Genomic DNA, 20,652 nt, shown 5'->3' with positions numbered 1-20,652 from the left:
CTTCTGAAAACCAGTTGCCGGAAGCCTCAGGAGGGGAGAGTGTTCTTGCACTCGGGTCCTGCTTGCGGGCTTCCCCCAGGCACCTGGTTGGCCACTGTGAGAACAGGATGCTGGACTAGATGGGCCACTGGCCTGATCCAGCAGGCTCTTCTTATGTTCTTAAACACACATGCACCCATCGCTGTTTGTCCGGCATCCAGACAAGCAAGAAGCATTATCTGAGTTCAAGGACGCAAAAACATTCAGGGTGCAAGGAAGGTACAGAGAAGGGTCTGGCCTAGGAAGAACTCTGAGAGCCAGAGAGAGAGGCTGGGAGGGGTGTATTTGGTCCTTGGGCCTGATGTTTCCCACCCATGGGTTAGAGAATGCAAAATTTATCCCCTTTTCAGGCAGTTCCTGGTTGAGAGAACCTTTTGAGGATATTCCTTGAGAAGTCAAATAAATCTATTACCAAACAGGTAGCAATATGTCTAAATGCTGTAATATCCAGATCTGCCATGTGTGTTGTCAAAGAATTATGTTGTCTGGAGAGTATGTGAAATCCAGCAGTCCTCTTTCAATGCCCTTCCTGAGCTTGGATGGAGGCTTGTTAATTCTGTGTAGAGGAATGAGTCAGCTTAGAAAAGGCTGTGAACTCTCTCACAGAAGGTCAAACCTTCCTTGAGGTCATTTGGCATGAGGCTAGCAGGAGGTGAATCATCTCTAAAGCATCCTTTGAAGTAGGCAGGAAATGAGAAATGGCACCTGGTGCCTTTTCAGAATGTGATGTTTACACAGGGTGAGACCATGAGACTGTGTAGTAGAGAGTATTCTTTGATGTGGCAGTGCCACCTATTGGCCACTTATAATACTAGAAATCAGGGCCGGCCCCTGGCATGCCGAGGCCCTTGGGCATCAGCTTGCCCCAGGTCCCGGTGTGTGTGCGTGCGTGCGTGCGCACGGCCCACCCCACCCCCACCTACCTGTCTCCTGTCTTTTAGCATTGCCATTAACCAAGAAGGCAGCCACGGTTTCCCTAAGGGAATGAAGCCTCCACCACCATATTGGTTGATGGCACGCGTGCACATCTCTGCCATCAGCCAAGATGGCGGCAGGGGCTGCAGCACCTTAGGGAAACCTCGGCCGCCATCTTCATTAAGGGCAATGCTAAAAGGCAGGAGACAGGTAAGTGGGGCAAGGGAACGGCAGGCAGGCGGAAGCTCCTGCCCTGTGATCCATGAGGGAGTGGAGGGGCCCCTCAGGGGTCCCTGTTATTATATTTATATCCTACCTCCAAAGGAGCTCAAGGTGGTGTACACAGTTCTCCTCCCTCTCCATTTATCCTAACAACCCTGTGAGTCTGGCCCAAGACTGGAAAAATGAGCAACGGATAACTGACAGATCGTTCCATCCCCGTTCCATCTTTTTTGCCTTCCTGCGATTTCTCTGCAGCCCTGCAAACAGAGGAACCAGAATATCCCTCCAAAGTTGGCCAAACGAAACGTCTCCAAGAAATGCAAGATGAGTTTGTCAACCAGACGCTGCAGCATGACGAGACTTACAGGATGTGGGTAACTCATAACGTCACAGATTCCTCAAGGGGAGTCTGGGAAAACATCACTACACCAGCTTACGCCACCGTAAAGAGCAGCACTGCGTATCAAGCCAGTAAGTGTCAGATGCGTGTGTAGGGGGGAATCAGAAAGGGAAGCTGTGAATCACAAAGCAGCCGACACACACTTCAAAGATGTCGTGATTCAAGCAAAGTAATTCCAGCACTGTTAATGGAATATAAAGTGGCAAAAATAGAGTCATATGTGATTTCCTTTATAAGTAGCATTCTCTCTCTCTCTCTCTCTCTCTCTCTCTCTCTCTCTCGCACGCACACACACACACACACACACACACAGATTGATTCAATGATTAAGAAGCTGGTGTTGAATAAAATAAAATAAAATGAATAGATTTTGTATTCTTGGGCATCCCAAACATTTTAAAACTTAGAAACATAGGAAGCTGCCTTCTACCGAGTCAGACAGTTGGTCCATCTAGCTCAGAGTTGTCTACACTGACCGGCAGCAGCTCTCCAGGGTTTCAGGCAAGGGTCTCTCTTCAAGAGGATTGAACCTGGGACCGTCTGCAGGCAATACTTCTTGCTCTACCATTGACTGTTCTACTAAACTATGTTTTTTATTCATAAAGGCCAAGAAATACTATTTAGCCTTTGTAGAATACTTTACATGCATGATTAAGTTGTACTCCTTACAATAAGCTAAGGTAGGTCAGTATTAATGGCTCCAGGAGGGTGAGGTTGAGAGGACGAGCTTCTGTAAGTCACCTACATGCGATTCCGAGAGCGGGGTGTCTCCTGATTTGGGGCCCGGCCTCTCTTTGCCCTTATGCTCTTCCATAAACACTCATCCTCCTCGCTGCCTCCCCAGATTCTTTCCCAATTAAAACAGAGTCCCACGAGGAGAACACTGCTTGGGCCAAAGCCCCGGCCGCCATTCTGGAATTCCTTGCAAAACACTGTTTACGTTGGCAAACACAAGGTGAGTAGGCCATCTGATCATGCAGGATAAGCTAATCAATAGCTATTAGGCATGACAGGCAAACAGAACCTCCATGTTCAGAGGCAGTAAATCCCTGGCTGTCAGGTTCGGCAAGGGCTGATTATAGGCTTCCTAGAAGCTTTTGGCTGTCCACCATTGGAAGCAGAATGCTGGAATATATTGACCTTTGCTCTGATCTAGCAAGACTCTTCCCATGTCCTTTATACTAACTAGCCTAATATCCCAAGGATGAAATGGATTCTTTATTCAAATACAGCTTGGTTGGCTCTGTCCAACACAGAAGTGACCAACTCTCATCCTTTTTTTTCTCCTGAAGGAAGGCTGCCAAAGCCAGACATCACCATCCACTCCGTGAATGGGACCTGCAATGTCACCTTGGAGTGTGCCATAACAGAATGGGGAGTAGAGGATGTAACTTACGCCTGGTCAAATTCTGAAATTGGGGTGGTTCTCTCTGAGGAGCCATCTCTGCGTGTCACTCAGAAGCCCCTAGACGGCTCTTTGGACTACACGTGCACCGTACGGAACAAGGACAGCAAAAACACCAGCACAGTTTCTCTGAGGGATCACTGCCATGGTGAGGCAAGCTGCCATATTAAATTTTCAGAAGTGAAGAAGCCCACATCAACACTGTCTTATAGATAGACTTGCCCCTGTTTTGTAAGAGACTTACAGTGCACCCGTTACTAGTTACATCCTGCCTGTCTATAAATGCTACTCCTCCCTGCATCTCAGCTATTGGCTCAGTGGTGGTGATCACAGAATCATAGCAGACTTGGAAGAGGCCTATAGGGCCATCGAGTCCCACTAGACAACTCTCAGCACCCTTAACAAACCACAGCTCCATGGATGCCCCGGGGGAAGGCATGACTTTTCAAAGTGACATAAAACTGCTTTAACTGTAGAGTGCAGATGCGGACTTAACGTGAACATACTGAAAAGACTAACCAAGTTGACACCTGTGTATTCATTATATGAAATACATTCATAAAAATCGTATCATAAAAAGGAAAATTCCCCTCTAAGACCCAACATTCTGCCCTTAATCAGACAGCAAAGGGACAGAAGAACAATCTCTGTCCCCCAGGCATCAGGCTCAGAGGAGCAGCCCCTTCTGGTAATCGCTTCCCTGCTCCTCTTCCTCATCCCAGAGACGTCCCTCTGCCTGTAATGGGAGTTTCATTGAGCAGTTAATGTCATGGAAGGTTCACACCTGAGTGGCGTCACCCGCACTTGTCCTCATACACAAACCCATATTTGACCTCTCTGCCTATATAAAAACAGGGAGAAGGGCTCAATTCAAAGACTCCCACTCTGTTTTATAGAGTTGTGGAATCTGTACTTCCATGATTAAAAAAACAACAACTTGTAAAATAGTTTCAGACAAGTCCAGGCAGCGGCGTCACTAGTGGGAGTGCGGGGGGGTGCGGACCTCCGGCACGTGCCCTCCCAAGGGCATGGACAGGGGTGGCTTGTCACGCTCGCACGCTCACCACACGCTCCAGGCTGACGGTGGAAGGCCCGTCCAGGCTTCACTGCCAGTGAGTGGGTGCCTGCCTTTGGCACGCACCGGACCGGGTGCCGGGGGGCAGCGGCGTCACTACCGGGAGTGCGGGGGGGTGCGGCTCTGGGTGTCACCCCCCTCATGATGTCACCTGGGTGCGATCCGCACCCCCCACACCCCGGTCCAGGTTACCAGAAAGTATACATGGGAAGAAGCTGTTTTTGACCTGCTTCTTTTCCAGCTCAAAGGCACCCTCCCAAACGGAGTGGGGAGGCGAAGATTTGGGGGTTGCCTCTGTAGCTTCCATGTATCTTTCCACAGTGGGTGAAAAAGCAGCTTGGTGAGGGCGATTCAGAGCTGGGAAATGGCCAGAAGGGAAAGGGTGAAGCAGCCCCTCTCATCCTCCACCGAGGGCACTTCCTGACGACCTTTTTACTGAGCATTCATCCTGCAGGGAAGTTAGACGCGTCAAAGCAAGCGTTATCCCACATTTTCCCCTGCATTGCACCATCCCTTTCCTTACTGGAAAAAGGAAAGTGAGATTGTAGAGCAAGACCTCCCGATCAAGTATAATCAAGTACAGCCTGAATTAGCCAGATGTGATTGAATCCCACCCCAAAATAGCAACAGTCTGGAAGTGCCTTGAAACCCTGATTGCTCAGGGATTCTTTGGCTTAAAATAAAATAAAAAGAAGGGAAAGAAACATGGGATGCCATGGAATGCATAGTTTGAGCCACAGCCCATGACCAAAACAAGCACGAGAGTTCTGAGTCCAAGAAGAACCAACTAAGTGGTTGCCCCAGGTGAGCCCTTACAAAATGCTCAGTCCAAATCAGCATTCATTTTCATGGGGCTTGCACAGGAGAAATCCCTTGCAGAGTAACCTCTTTAAATGGCTAGGATACCTTAGGGCATCCTTCACCAACCTGGTGCACTCCAGCCGTTTTGGACCACAGTGCCCATCAACACGAGACAGTAGCCTTGCTGGCAGGGGCTAATGGGAGTTGTAGTCCAAAACAGCTGGAGGGCACCAGGTTGGCAAAGCCAGGCATAGGGAATGCTTCTCCCTCCCCCAGCCTCAGTTCTATGGCAGAAAGGAAGAGCTGGGTTTTTCCTTCAGTGCCTCTCTTTGCCATTCCCTGGGGGATTTATTCTCCAAACAGGTCTACCTGGACCACTTTTCCCTTGCAGCTAAGGCCTGGCTGACTGAGCTAACGTTCTTAATTGCAATGATCTGGCTTTGCAATTTGTCTGCAAAGTGCAGGATACTCTCAGGCAGTGCCAAGGAAAAATCCAGAGTTTGCTCTGCTTTGCTGACATCACGCCCAGCCAGGGAAGCAGGGGGTGGGAGAGAGGAAACTGGCAGCCCCCCTTTGGTTCACCTTCCAGAAGCCCCTTCACCTATTTAGTTTCTGTGGCAGCCCATTGCCATAGCTTACATTGCAGACACTGAACAAACCTGGCTTAACAAAGAGGCTGGTGTGACCATTTTAGCAGCCCCCTTTCCTGCTGAACCCCATATTACAGCTATAAAACCACAGGTTTGGAGGGGACCCCAAAACCCCATTTAGGCAGACAAATACACAGAGATGCCTGGCATCAAGGAATGGGAAGTTATTGGGATTCCTATTTAAAGAAGACCATACACTTACATGCTTTTTGGGCAAGAAGGCTAATAGTATTTTGAAAAATAAGCCAACTATAGTACTGTGCCCAGCATTGTTCCGAAATCATAGAATGCTTATGGATTATTCCTCAGCATGCTCTTCCTTTATCTCCTGAAACATATATTATTTTTAATTATTATTCACATTTATATCCCATTTTCCCTCCCTCTCCATTTTTATCTTCACAACAACCCTGTGAGATGGATTAGGCTGAGATACAGTGACTGGCCCAAGGTCACCTTTCAGAGTTGTTGTTTGACAGCAAGGCCTCCCAACTGTAATTGAGGAGGTACCAAATTGTAGGTACCAAATGTAATCTCAGATTCTCTCCTCTTCACTACGTCTGTCACCACAGACCCTTTGTCCGCTGATCGAGGAGCGCTAGCATCCGTGTATGCGAAATACCTGATCCCACTTTTGATCGTTCTTGTGGTGCTGGTCATCCTGTTCCTCATGTACAGGCGGAAGAGAGGAAGAGGTGAGTCTTTGCGGTTAATTTCCTTGTATTTTGGAATCCCCACAGAAATTGCCCTCCTCTTGTTTTTTTGGAGCAGTATCTTTTCACTCAGCCGAAAACAGGATTTTTAGGGCATCCAGATATAGGGGCAAGTCCCATCACTGCCAAAAAGAGGAGAAATGTATTTTTTACTCAGTGCAACAGTCATTTCTGAGAATGAGGGTTGTAAGAAAGGTTTTGAGGAGGCAATTGCTTGATTTCTGAACTTTCCCACCCTCTTCAAACAGCCTGTCCCTTAGCTCAGGAGTGGGGAGCCTTTGGCCCTCCAGATGTTGCTGAACTACAGCTCCTGTCTGCCCCAGCAACCAATAGCCAGGGATGAGGGCAACGGCAGGTCAGCAACAGCTGCAGGGCCAAAGACTCCCCACACCTGCCTGAGCAATTGGTTTGAGAACAGACAAACTCATTGAGCCAAAAGGGAAGTGTGGGGTAGTAGTATACAGCCCCTTGCCTCTCATACAAACACTCACATGTCCAGTTTATATTCTGCAACCAGAGATGACAGCACATTAAAGACTTGTGTGCCCTGCTGGGAAGGCAAAAGCGCCCTCACCAGAGAGATTTCCCCCCGTTTTATCATTTTGTCCTTTGTATTTTTATAGCGCATTTTAAATTATGGACCACCTTGAGTGCCGTGGAGGTTCGCCCATTGGGGGCAAATGGGGCACTGCCCCATCACTGGCAGAATTCACCCTTCTCTACAACGCTTAAAGGTGCTAAAAACCTCCAGGCACAGGCCCATGGCTCAAATTTGCGCATGCTGTTTTATTTGTGTAGAGATGGAAATTTAGGCTGACTGTCAGAGAGGCAGACAAACAAACTCTGGCTGTCAGAGGTCTACATTGTGCTAAAGGGTTTTCTGGGCCAAGGGCACTGTATGTGTACACTCTTATCGGCAAGAGCTGGTGCTTAGGCACATATTTAAACAAATGCAAGGATCTTTGGGCAAATTCAGATGGGGGTTGGCGTTCTTACTAGCATTGCATTTTGTAGCCTTCCTAGTCACTCTGTAAACATGGAGGAGGGAATCACAATAACTTGGGCTGTGAGCACACGAGTCACCCACAGCAAAGAGTTTCCATTGGCCACACCTGGAGGGGGAACAGGTTGATCTGCCAATCAGTTGTGAAATCTCTTTGAAGCACACGCACACACAAAAGCACTCAAGCGGCTCCCACCAGGTGTTACAGGAAAAAGGAGCAGGGTTTGACTAGCTTCGTGTTTACAGAAAAGAGAGGTTGAGATGCACCGGAACCAGTCACATAGAATCATTAAGTTGGAAGGGGCCTATGTGGCCACTGAGTCCAACCCCCTGCTTAATGCAGGAATCCAGCTTAAAGCATACCCACCAGGTGACTGTCCAGCTGCCTCTTGAAGGCCTCCAGTGTTGGAGAGCCCACCACCTGCCTTGGTAATTGGTTCCATTGTTGTACCCCTCCAACAGGAAGTTTTTCTTGATGTTCAGTCGAAATCTGGCTTCCTGTGACTTGAGCCCATTATTCTGTGTCCTGCACCCTGGGATGATCGAGAAGAGATCCTGGCCCTCCTCTGTGTGGCAACCTTCCAAGTACTAGAAGACTGCTATCATGTCTCCCCTCAGATTTCTCTTCTCAAGGCTAAACATGCCCAGTTCTTTCAGTCTCTCCCCATAGGGCTTTGTTTCCAGTCCCCTGATCATCCTGTGAACTCATTCCAGTTTGTCTGCATCCTTCTTAAAGTGCGGTGTCCAGAACTGGACGCAGTTCTTGAGATGAGGCCTAACCAGTGCCGAATAGAGGGGAACTAATACTTCATGCAATTTGGAGTGTGTCTCTACCCTCAGTTGGTGTTGAGGCTTTGCCACCCGGAGTTCAGTGTAATTGAAATTTTACTGCTTAAGGTGCATGTGGGGAAACTTTAGCTCTCCAGCTGTTGCTGAACATCAGCCACAGCAAGCATGGGTAATAGCCAGAATGAGGGGAGTTGAAATTTAGCATCGGGGTGGGGGGAGTTCCTCACACCTGATCCATAATGTGCAAAATGACTGCTGTTAGGAGGGCTGAAGGGTGGGGTGGAGAGAAAACATTTTATGTAACAGAGGCCCCTGGTGGTTAGGCATGTTTCCACTGCAACTTCGCAACCCCCAAGTGTCATCGCTCAAGGAAAATTGTGCCCACAGCTCTGTGAAGCTTTCCGGCAAGCAAATAACCAAATTGATTCTTTTCAATTCTTCAAGGACTTAAAAATAGACAAGACTATTTTTAGAAGTTCCACTTTGTCACAACAGCAGCTAAGACAAGTGGAGGTGGAAGAGCAACAGCAAGTGGTAGCAGAAGAGGAGACTGCTTTGGAGAGGAGCAACGAAGTGGAGGAAACTCCGTGGGGAAAGGGTGACAGGAGCAGAAGAGCCAGAAGACACCCTTCACCAGTGGAACTATGGAACCATTTTCAACCACTTGAGGAGGAGACTGGAGGACAGCCTGTGGTGGAAGAATTACAGGAGACCCCGTGCGACAACGAGCAAGACGCTGAAGCTCAATCAAGCAGGAACAATGAAACCTCGCCCCACAACAAGAAGAAGAGTACTAGTAGTGGGAGACTCCCTTCTGTGTGGGATCAAAACCCAACTATGCAGAGAAGATCCGTGGACTCACCAGGTATGCTGTCTACCAGGAGGACAGATTAGAGATGTGACGGAAGGGTTGCCATCATTCATCAAGCCCACCGACAGGTATCCCTTTCTCCTCATCCATGTGGGAACAAATGATACAGCCAAACAAAGCTATGAAGAAATCACATCACACTTTGAAGCTCTGGGAAGGAAACTCAAGGACTTTGGGGCCCAGATATTTTTTTTCATCCATTCTTCCAGTACCTAGGAGTAGAAAGGGAAATAAAAATACTCTGTGTGAATGAATGGCTACGAAGGTGGTGCCGATGTGAGAGATGTGGATTCTGGGACCAGGGTTCTGTTCTTCCTGGAAGATGGATTGCTGGCAAGTGATGGGTTGCATCTCACAAGGACTGGGAAGAATGTGTTTGGCCACAGCATGGAAAAGTTCATCAGGAGGGCTTTAAACTGAATCCTAAGGGGGAGGGAGATGTAAACTTGGTGGTAACGTCTGATGAAGGCTTGTGCACAGTAATGGGAACAGAGAGATCGGCTGTAATAGGGACCAGTAACAGTCCTCAGAAAAATGTACAGAGCATGGGAAACAAGCAGGACAAACTTGAACTCTTAATACAGGAGGGCAATTACGACTTGATAGGTATAACTGAAACTTGGTGGGATGAGGACTTGGATGAGGAGGTACAGAGTATGCTTATCAAATCTGCAGATGATACAAAATTGGGGGGGCATAGCTAATATTGTGGAAGACAGAAACAAAATTCAAAGGGACCTTGATAGGCTGGAGCATTGGGCTGAAAACAACAGAATGAAATTCAACAGGGATAAATGCAAAGTTCTACACTTAGGAAAAAGAAACCAAATGCACAGTTGATGGGGGATACTGGCTCAGCAATACAACATGTGAGAAGGATCTTGGAATTGTCATTGATCACAAGCTGAATATGAGCCAACAATGTGATGTGGCTGCAAAAAAGACAAATGCTATATTGGGCTGCATTAACAGAAGTATAGTTTCCAAATTGCGTGAAGTATTAGTTCCCCTGTATTCAGCACTGGTTAGGCCTCATCTTGAGTACTGCGTCCAGTTCTGGTTTCTGCACTTCAAGAAGGATGCAGACAAACTGCAATGGGTTCAGAGGATGGCAACAAAGATGATCAGGGGACTGGGAACAAAGCCCTATGAGGAGAGACTGAAAGAACTGGGTATGTTTAGCCTGGAGAAGACTGAGGGGAGATATGATAGCACTCTTCAAGTACATGAAAGGTTGTCACATAGAGGAGGGACGGGATCTCTTCTTGATTGTCCCAGAGTGCAGGACACTGAATAATGGGCTCAAGTCACAGGAAGCCAGATTTCAACTGAACATCAGAAAAAACTTTCTGTTAGAGCCATACGACAATGGAACCAATTACCTAGAGATGTAGGGGGCTCTCCGACACTGGAGGCCTTCAAGAGGCAGCTGGACAACCATCTATCGGGAATGCTTTGATTTGGATTCCTGCATTGCGCAGGGGGTTGGACTTGATGGCCTTATAGGCCCCTTCCAACTCTACTATTCTATGATTCTATGATCCCTGGGAAGGAAATACTGTTGTAACTGGAAAATGCACACACGTAAAAGAAACATATTCTCAGTATTAATTTAAATTAATAACTCCCCTTTCTCTCTTATTTTCTTTTTGTACATAGGAAGCCGCAGCAGGACAGTATCCATCAATGAATCATCAGGTATGAAAATATCCATGAGATGCTGATCATAACATGTAAGAGCTATATGTAAGAGGTGACATGATACAAGTGTTTAAAGTGATGCATAACACAGAGAAAGCGGACAGAGAAAAGGTTTTTTCCCTCTCATATAACTCTAGAACTTGTGGGCATGTGATAAAGCTGAATGTTGGAAGATTCAGGACAAACAAATGAAAGTCCTTCATGCAGCAGAGTTAAACTGTGGAATTCGCTCCCCCAAGAGGCAGTGATGAGAACCAACTTGGATAGCTTTAAAAGAGGATTAGACAAATTGATGGAGGATGAGGCTAGCAATGGCTACTAGCCATGATGGCTAGATTCTGCCTCTACCATCAGAGGAAGTAAGCCTCTAAATACCAATTGATGCAAACCACAAGAGGGGAGAATTGCTCTTGTGCTCAGTCCTGCTTGTGGGCCTCCCATTGGGGTAGCTGGCTGGCCACTGTGAGAACAGGATGCTGGACTAGAAGGGCCACTGGCCTGAGCCAGCAGGCTCTTCTTAAATTTGCAAGCTTTTTAAAAGTCCAGTGGAGCCTTGCATTTATTACACTGGTCAACACTAATTTTATTGCCAATGATGTTTGATCGATTTTAGGGTAACTTTGCGTCGCTGATTCCGAATATGGCATCGGTTTTGCTAGATTGGCTCTAATTTTTGAGATATTACTAAGCCTCTGCAGAGCGCTTTGAAATGCACTCCACCTACATTGTCTGAAGAATCTTAACAGCCACCCCATAAGGGAGGCCATAATTTATATTTCCACATTGCGGATAGGAAATGCTCAGAGGCAAGGGTTGATGGTAGATAATTGCTTATCTTGAACTTTTGATTTGCAGACTCCGACTACCTTATTGTGGAACAGGCAGCACAGCTGAACTTGCTTTCTGAGGTAATTTGGTTTCATAGCACCCTCTGACAGGGAAGGACTGAAACACTGTGTCCTTTCAAAATACAACCTGCCCTTCAAGTGGTACTAAACAATCATAGCGCCCGGTGAATATGAGCCTTTTAGAAAAAAAGGTACAACCCCAGAGGGAAGTTGGGTTATTTTTAACAGCCTTTTGTGATGCTTTTCAGGCCAAACTGTCTCACAAAGTGGTTTACAAATCTATCTATCTATCTATCTATCTATCTATCTATCTATCTATCTATCTATCTATCTATCTATCTATCTATCTATCTATCTATCTATCTATCTATCTGTCCATCTATCTGTCCATCTGTCCATCCATCTGTCCATCCATCTATCTGTCCATCTATCTGTCCATCTATCTATCTGTCCATCTATCCATCTATCTATCCACACACACACAAAGGAATTAAAAAAATAAAAATTAAAAGAGTAAAATATAAAACTACCATAGAATAAATAACCCATTTAACTCAGCGGCAAAAGTTAACTCCCAAAGGCCATAATATTTAAGCGTGCCTTTAAGTCCTGTTTAAAAAAGTTAAGATGGGGCCTACCTAGCATTACTTGGAATTAGTGACAGCTGGTGGCGCCATGTCAGTGGGGTAGTGGAATCTGATCCAGGTTTTAGCCCATACTTTTAAGGAGCTGTCCAAGTTGGTAACCTGGAGTGGATTCCACTGCCCCATTGATACGGAGCCACCAGCCACTACTGCTTGGACATGAATTTCATAACTGGCTGCGGTGGAGGAGGAGGCCACTGCAGAAAAATCCCTGTTCCATGCTGTAAGCCTGTTCCCCCACAAGTTTACATAAGGGGCACTCAGCTACATATTTTTAACCCCCATCCCAGTTTGTTGAGAGGATTATTTTAAACTAGCACCCAACTGGTTCTCTTTCCAAAATGGCTGCCATTCAAGTTCCTGTCGCCATGAGAGTCCTCTTCCTTCCTTGGCTCTCAGCATTTTCTCTTAGGTGGCCCTTTGGATCTGTTAGTTCTTCTAGGTTAAAAAACAATGTCTGGAGGACTCTTCTGCCATAAGGCTGGTGCTTGCAAAGCTCTCATCTCAGCACCAGAGAGCCCCCATGCTTTTAGGAGAGGGGTTTTTCTCCTTTCTGATCTTGCATTTCCTCGTTCTTCCACCGCAGGTCTTCAAGCCAACTGGTGAGGGCCCCCCAGAAATGACACAAGCATCAAACGATGACGAGGCTTTGAGCGTGCAAGACCACCGACCCCTAAGTCAAGCATGATGTCTGTTTCAAATTCTTGGTCCAGACCTTTACATCTCTTAAGAGAGAGTTGAGGTAATGGGGCTGGCAAAGACCCTTTGGCCAAACTCCTTGGAGAGCTGCTACGAGTCATGTAGGTAATATCAGACTAAATGGACCAACTCACAATAAAGGCAGCTCCTTAATTATTCAGTCCGCAGATATGCAGGCAAAATGTAGGGGGGGGGATACTGATTCTCTCTCTGTGTGTGGGGTTCAACATCAGTACTTACGTAGGGCGTTCTCCAACTTGCCGAATGCAGGGCTGGTGCACCCATAGGCTGCAGGAACCAACCCCTTTCCATCCCTCAGTGTGCAGTACACCTCTGAATACCAGTTGTTAGGAATCACAAATGGGGAGAGGACTGTTGGGGTCAGGTTCAGCTTGCTGGCTTCCCAGAGGCATCTGTGTCAACAGGATGCTGGACTAGAGCCATTGGCCGGATCCAGCAGGCTCTTCTTACATTCCTAATTATGTTTTTCAAGCGTAGCTTTAGCCATAAGAACAAACACCCTCTTGAATTTTAAAAATCTGTACAGGACAAGCTGTTGCAGAGTAAGCAATCTTAGGAACAAGGACCAGAGCTCAGCAACGTGCGAGAGTGGATGCTCAGGCACCGCAGTCAAGGTATTTACCAGCGTGGCCACCGGAGGGTGCTATGGAGAAACATACAGTACACAATCAGATTCTTTTGTGTTTCAAGCAACTGATTTTTAAAGACCCACAAATTTGTTTGCTGACAGCCTTTTTAGACCAATACTAACTTTCTCTATTGTTTTTTATTTTTTGCTGGCAGCCTGGCATTACTTTTTGCTTTAGTTCAATAGATCTGCACCTATGGCTCAGAGTTCTCCCCCACCCCCAATGCTTTTATTTTGGATATTATACATTAAAACCGTTTGTGTGATATGCTTGCCCAAAGTGCTGTTTATTTAGCTGAAAATGTATTGGGTGCATTCATGTTTTGTTGCTTCTGAAGCATCCTGGACAACTCCTTGAAAGTACTGACTAAAACCTGGAGCAGATTCCACTGCCACCGTGACATGGAGCCACCAGCCACCAGTGATGACAAGTGATAGGCGTTACAGGAGCCCAAATGCAACTTTGATGTGACTTTCATCTCTTACGTGAATCAATTGACCTTGATTCCAAAACCATCAATGACTCACAGTAAGCTATGGAAGGATGCACTCAGCTTGTAAGGCCCCATCCGCACCACACATTTGAAGCACTCTGATGCCACTTTAACAGTCATAGATTCCACCCAAGGTCCTGGGAACTGTAGCTTGTGAAGGATGCTGAGATTTGTTAGGAGAATTCTGATCCCCCTCACAGAGCTACAATTTCCACGTGGTTTAACAAGCAATCTCTCTTCGCAGGGAACTCTGGGAACGGTAGTTCTGTGAAGGGACCAGAGTTCTAACAGCTCTCAGCACCTTTAAACTATAGTTCCCAGGATTCTTTGGGGGAACCTATGTCTGTTTAAAGTGGCATGACACTGCTTTAACTGTATAGTACAGATGAGGCCTCAACGTGAACATACTGAAGACTAACCAAGTTGGCACCTGTGTATTCATTACATGAAATATATTCATAAAAATTGTATCATAAAAAGGGCAATTCCCCTCTAAGACCCAGCATTCTGCCCTTAATCAGACAGCAAACAGACAGAGGAACAATCTCTCCCCCCCCCCCAGCAGCAGTGCCTGCAGCACTGGCACCAGGCTCAGAGGAGCGGCCCCTCTAGCAGCCGCTTTCCTGTTCCACTTCCTCATCCCAGAGACGTCCCTCTGCCTGTAATGGGAGTTTCATTGAGCAGTTAATGTGTTGCAGCCACTCAGGGCAAAATGCAACAGGAGCAGTCACAGCAGAATTATCAAGAACAGCCAGTGGCTTTGGGGAGAGAGTCATCGTCTGCCATTTGGAGCAACCGCCTCCAACACAGATTATAAGCAGCATTCAGAACAGCTGTACCAAACCAGGCAAGGGCAAAATGGAGAATGCTGACTCCACTCCCAGTCACCTGCTACCAGTAGCGTAGTGGTAAATTCAGAAGTGCAGGGTCCATTCATGAGTCACAGCCATTGCCACCCCTTTTTTTTTGCTGCTGGGTTGAAAAGGAGATCCTTGTGCATGCCTTCTCTTACAACATCAGACACCCCTAGGAGCCAATCAGCATAAGAGTGTTAGCCACTGAAGAGAGTCTTCTCAGTGGCTGACTTGCCTCCTTTCACTCCGATTGGCTCCAATCAGCAGGAAAGGGCAAGGACGCATGTTAGAAGACTCTTCTCAGTTGCTAACACACTCCCTTTTCATGCTGCTTGGCTCATGAGATGCTGGAGGCATAGGTACCCTGCTCCCCCAAAGGTGAGGAGTCTAAGATCTCCTGAGACTGCCTGCTACCTAAGATGCAGGCCCACTCTGAACCCCATTTTTTAAAATATCCTATTTCTATCACAGCAACCTGTCATCAAAATACCTTAGTTATGAATGAATCTGAGATGCCTGAATCCACCCTGTGCTGCAGTGAATGTTGAACCTGAAATACTAGTTCCACAACTAAACTCTTCGGATGGGGTTAGACAAGTTACCACCTGCCCACCTCAGTTTTCCATCTGTAAATGTCAATTTGCAGGGCTGCTGTTATCGACTCTTGCCTTGTGCCTCTCAAGTCACACCAGGCACCAAATATACATCCTGATATTTCACTCAGATACTGATCAGGGGTCAAATCACAATTTTCACATTTACCTTTCAATGGGGAAATCAGCTGAACTATAAACAGACATTTCAACCTCACACTTGAAAGAAAAAATAGGAGTATCAAATGTTCCAAAAGGTGTTTGTTTATTTTTTAAAAAAATGTACAATTTTACTCCCTATATTTATGGGGAAAAAAACTTACTAACATTGCCATAATGCTTAGTACCACTGCAAACGGGAAAAACAAACTTTTATATATTAAAAAACAATTTTACACTTTACAATTTTCTACATGCATGCACACGGTTTTTCCAACTCTGTCTTTAAAAAAGAAACAAAAAACCTTCCTAAATTCAGTGTGTGTGTTTGAGGCAGGGAAAGCCAGTCTATATTTTACACTTTCAGTTCAAACGAGGGTCTGTCACTGAAACTGTGTTCTCTTGCCAAATCACACTTGTGATCAAGCCAGGTGAGTTGTGTTTGTGACAATGTCAGATGGCAGTGAAGTCACACCTGGAAAGCCAAGATCAGAGATGCACAGGGACAGGTCAAACCAGCCTTCCCTAGCATGGTGTCCTCCAACAGTTTTGGATTATAACTACCCTTCACCCCAGCCAGCGCAGCTGTATGATGCTGGGGCTGATGGGAGTTGTAATCCGACACAGCTGCAAGGACAACCAGGTCGGGGAAGCCTGGATTAAATGGATGGTCTCAAGTTGGCAACAGAGAAGAGAAAAAAAACCACAATGAGATTCAAGATCCAAGCCTGGGTCGTGAGCATTTCATCACCGGGAGCCTTTCGCCATGAAATGACTCAACCAACTTGAGAAAACACATCACCCGAGGCAAGCGCATTATTGCTACACAAATGGGACATTTGGTGGCTCACCTGAAGCCTCTTTCTAAGAAGAGGGCTCACTCTTCTGTCGCTCAAAGGTTTGTGCAGAGAGAACCAGCTCTTGCTGCCTCTAGGGGCGAACCCAGACAGCTGCCCCCCTGGAATGGCAAAACAGCTGCAAGACCCAACAGCAGTGGGGTTTACACAGCAGCCGAGGCTACGGAGAACCCGCCTCCCCAAGCCATAAAGCAGACTTTGCCAATACAGTACCCTCCAAATGTTTGGGACTACAAAGGCTGCGATAACCTTTCAAGGGGCTGCTTCAAAGCTCCCAGGCCATCTGTCTCATCTGATCCCACCAGCGCCAGATCAAGAGGATCTCAAACTATGCCAGAATTTGGGGGTGGGGGTGAGGAGAGAGATGCGTCTATGAGTTTAAAATGGGATTGTGGCGGAAACTAAACTAACACAATTTGTGGAAAGATGGAGACCAAAAAAAAGAGGGCCAGGTGCTCAGGAGATGGCACAAGAGGAGGTAACATCTGGCAGAGAAAGGGGTTCAGTTCTGGGCAGAGTTTCACCAAGACAAGGCAGGGGGAAAACCTTCCCACTGATGCAGGTGAGCCCTATTTGCAGGTGTCGGAAGGCCATTTCATAGCCAGCCAGGCTGGGCTTCCCACACTCGACAGGGAGCGACAGCCGGTCCCAACCAGCTCCCCTGAGAGGTCGCTTGTACAGTTAAGAGTGCTTATCATGTACGTGATAAATCACCTTTGCACTTCACATTTTTAGGTCTGCACTTGAAACCCAGATGTGCCAGAGTGCCCAGCTGCTTCGCGTGGGACTTTGTAGCACGGGGGAAATGCTGCTCCCATCCTCCCGCCCCCAATAACTGGACAGATCCAACTTAAGGAAACATCTTTTTGAAGTCCTCCTTTAATCATAATAAGAAAAATAAAAAGACGCCTCCTGCAGAATCCAGCCATAGTGATGCACACAGGTTTCAACTGGATATATATTTTAACAGGGAATTTTAAAAGTGTTTCTTCTTTGGGCTGCATCATGCCCCAAGTATTTAAAAAAACCACAAAACATTAGGGAAAAAATCACAGTGAAATACAATTTTAACGTCACAGTGATCCAAGTTGACAGCTTTAGCCAGGCTGGTACCCTCCAGTTGTTCTGGACTACAACTCCCGTCAGCCTCAGCTGGGACAGGTGTGGTGCCATTTAAGATGTCTTTAACCCCCCCCCCCCATATCCTTACTAAGCCCTAAAGAGAACCACCCACCAAGCGAGATGGGCTGCAAAATAGCCTTCACCAAGCAATTAGTTTGAGAGCAACCCAACTGCTGCCTTACTTTGTTTTAATAATAATAATTTATTTATTTAAAAAGCAAGATAAGTTGAAACCGTAGCACAGCCAAAGAAAGACCCTTGGCAGAAAAACACCTGAAGGGTTACTGTAATGAACAAACGAAGGAAGGAAGGAAAGAAGGAAGGAAGGAAGGTTCTTCCAGAAAATAATCAACCAAAGAAAGAAGAATAATCCACATTTAGAACACTGACAGGACACAGAGTTACAGCCCACTGTGGCATTATTAGTTGATGGTGGCAGCCCATGACCATCTTTGTTCTTGGATTTCTCAAAAGGCATGGAGGGTGCTTCTGGAATTTCTTGAAGGCTTGAGGCTTCCAGCTGCAATGTGGGATGGCTTTGGGCAGCAACTCACATGAGGGTTCCTTTATAGGACAAGATTGCAGCTTCACTTAGGATGCTCTGGCTTCCCACAGGTGGAGAGGAGGCAATGGTTCCACAGCACACAGAAAGAACGAAGCCATGAATCTGCCATAAAAGAAGAATCTCGAGTGTGCTGCTTTTTGGAAACCCGATGGCAGGGCTCGAGATGGAGAAGAGGGTGCTCCAGAACCTTGTAATGAATGGCTTCTTGCTGTGATTTTCCAAGAGAGGTCATGATCCGCTGGACGGTTTCCCTGCAGAAGCCTCACCAAAATGGGCAGGCACTCCAATCCTCGTGTGGGGCTGCCATTCATTTCAAGGAGGCTTGTGCAGACGAAGCTGCCCATCGGATTGAGCTCCAGAAGGGGAGGCAGTTTCTCATTTTATACTCAAGTCCCACAGAATGCTACAACCTCCTTTCAAGTCAAACACCGGAAAGTGAAAGAGACAGACCCAGCAAGAGATAGCCTGGGTCACCATAAGGAAGTCAACTATTTACAACACACAGGATGTCTTTTGAAAGAGATCAGCTTTTTTTTTAAAAAAAAGTCACCATTTAAAAAACTTCACAAAAAAGTGTCTTTTTTTGTTTATAAACTTGAGTTGGAGAAAGATACCAGAGGAGGCTCAAACCAGGTGTTTGGTGCACCTGACTTGCAAGAACTCGGAAGAGCCACCTGGGTGGTTTTGCATGTGCCATGGAATGATGGAAGATCAAAAAATAGCAGCCACAGCCTACCATCAACAGGCACTCTCTTTTATAGTGCTCCACAGAGTCTTGTGCAAGTCGAGTCGGAGCTCAGAGACCGAGAGAATACGACAACAATCACAGCATCAGGTGATATTTCGAAGGCCAGAACAGTGAGGTTAGCTGGTTTGTGTTCTTTCATTTTAAAAACAAGCAAACATTCAAAGACGTTCCTCAGACCCAACTGTTTTTGGAGATGCTGCTCAAGACAGTGAACAGAATTAGCCCTTAACATTTGGCACCATAAATTTCAATCATTTCACTGGGGAGAGAAGAAGGGGGAAAGATACCATCCTTTCCATCTGCACGCCTTCTGAGCTCCTGGGAGTGTTGCTACAAAAAAAAAACCTGGGGAGGAACAGGAAAAAGGGTGCATGTACACCCCACTCCTCACCTGGCATTGTGAAGGGAGAAAGGGGAGACCTGATCAGTCAGTGACGGCATCAGAAGGTGTAAAGACGTAGATGTAAACTCACAACTCTGGGAAGGATTTCTACCAAAACATGGAGAAACCTCTTCCGAACCCCAAACTTGGACATCTGTGCTAAACCCCAAAGAGACAGATGCTATACACCAGCAGCTCCCTGTCGCATATCGCTGTTCCTCGGGCATTCAAGCCCCTCGCCCTGGCTCCAGTTCACACAGAGGTCTCCGACTGAAGCCGCATCACAAACTTGTGCGATTTGGGGTCCACAAACTCCTCCGAGAGCTTGAAGAAGGGGATCTTTTTGGTGCTCACCACCAGGCTGAAGTCGTGGCGCTTCAGGACAAAGACCACCCCATCTTTCAAGCCATTGGTCACTGGCTCCTCACTGACCAAAGTCCACTGCTTAGCCAGCCAGCGGTCCTTGTGATATTGGATGGTGGGCCCAGCGGTCAGGTACCGTTCAAGGAATGCCTGCAGGGATGGAAGAGAGAAGGGGCATGACAGCAGGGGCGGCCATCATCCAGCTCCAAAGCCAGGGGCAAGAAACTGGATGGTTCAGGACAGTGGCAGGTGGTGGATCCATGTCAATCGGGCAGTAGAATCTGCTCCAGGTTTTAGTCCAAAGCTGCAAGGAGCTGCCCAAGGTGCTCTCTGCTTGGACAGCTCCTTGAAAGTTTGGACTAAAACCCAGAATGGATTCCACTGCCCCCTGGCATGGAGGCTCCACCGGCCACTGGGCAAGTGTCCAATGGATGCAGCTTTACTTGAAGTTGAAATATGTAACCCCATCCCCCCCAATTCATTTTTTTCTAATATTCATACAGAAATTATTGGTCACAAAGTAATCAATAAACTTAAAGCTACTTAATATGACAAAGTAAGAGTATTCTATATCATATACATCTTGATACAGCAAAATCTAACAACTGTTTTCTACACCGATAGGTCACACAGTTTCATCTTTTTAGAGTTTTCCCCACAGTGGTTCCATAAATCATCCAGAACTGACCAAAACACTGTAAATCCACCGGCTCTATTCGACGTCCATCTCTTCATAAGAGATCAGATTTATCCATCCATCTATAAAGTAGCTTTGACTTTGTTTGCCTTCTGAGATAGCGAGTTGCCTTAGCTATTATTCCCCCAATTTAATAGCACCGCATGAGGACACCAAATGCTAAAATCCTGCTTGAAAGAGCTTAATCTAATGTTTGTTTGCAGGTTGCAAGAGTCGGGGGAGGGGAGTTGGGGAACAGAATAGGCCAACCTTAACAGGAATTGCAATCATGCTTCTAGCCACTAGGGAGCACCTTCATTAAAAAACCTAGCAGGCTTTAGTGGAGTAGTTCTTAAATATGGTCCATCTACCAGGGTGGGGGACGTGTATGGGTTTCAGGGGGTCCATGCACAGG

At 46.6% G+C, this 20,652-nt stretch overlaps 2 protein-coding genes across 9 annotated transcripts in view; one reads left to right on the top strand and one right to left on the bottom strand.

Moving 5' to 3' along the window:
- Positions 1 to 13,657, top strand: part of LOC133374800 (uncharacterized) — a 29,460-nt gene extending 15,803 nt beyond the window's left edge. The window contains exons 2-8 of one of the 2 annotated variants that reach the window (XR_009759983.1): positions 1,432 to 1,647; positions 2,869 to 3,129; positions 6,080 to 6,202; positions 10,543 to 10,581; positions 11,440 to 11,492; positions 12,663 to 12,876; positions 13,323 to 13,657. Coding sequence is in view for 1 of the 2 variants with exons in the window: in XM_061606017.1 (XP_061462001.1) it covers positions 1,432 to 1,647; positions 2,869 to 3,129; positions 6,080 to 6,202; positions 10,543 to 10,581; positions 11,440 to 11,492; positions 12,663 to 12,764 (794 nt within the window). In the remaining variant the exon portion in view is untranslated. Of the gene's footprint in view, positions 1 to 1,431; positions 1,648 to 2,868; positions 3,130 to 6,079; positions 6,203 to 10,542; positions 10,582 to 11,439; positions 11,493 to 12,662 lie in introns of both variants that reach the window. The other variant, XM_061606017.1, reaches the window with a different exon arrangement.
- Positions 13,658 to 15,653: 1,996 nt separating this feature from the next.
- The window catches only part of VANGL2 (VANGL planar cell polarity protein 2), a 60,396-nt gene continuing 55,397 nt past the window's right edge, over positions 15,654 to 20,652 (bottom strand). For all 7 annotated transcript variants that reach the window (XM_061606312.1, XM_061606316.1, XM_061606313.1 and 4 more), the window contains one exon: positions 15,654 to 19,711. In XM_061606312.1, the coding sequence (XP_061462296.1) occupies positions 19,451 to 19,711 (261 nt within the window). In that variant the 3' untranslated portion in view covers positions 15,654 to 19,450. The remainder of the gene's footprint in view (positions 19,712 to 20,652) is intronic.

The sequence above is a fragment of the Rhineura floridana genome, chromosome 22, assembly GCF_030035675.1.
Source record: "Rhineura floridana isolate rRhiFlo1 chromosome 22, rRhiFlo1.hap2, whole genome shotgun sequence".
Taxonomy (NCBI): domain Eukaryota; kingdom Metazoa; phylum Chordata; class Lepidosauria; order Squamata; family Rhineuridae; genus Rhineura; species Rhineura floridana.
The sequence above is the reverse complement of the archived record's forward strand: the minus strand, read 5'-3'. Positions and strand labels throughout refer to the sequence as shown.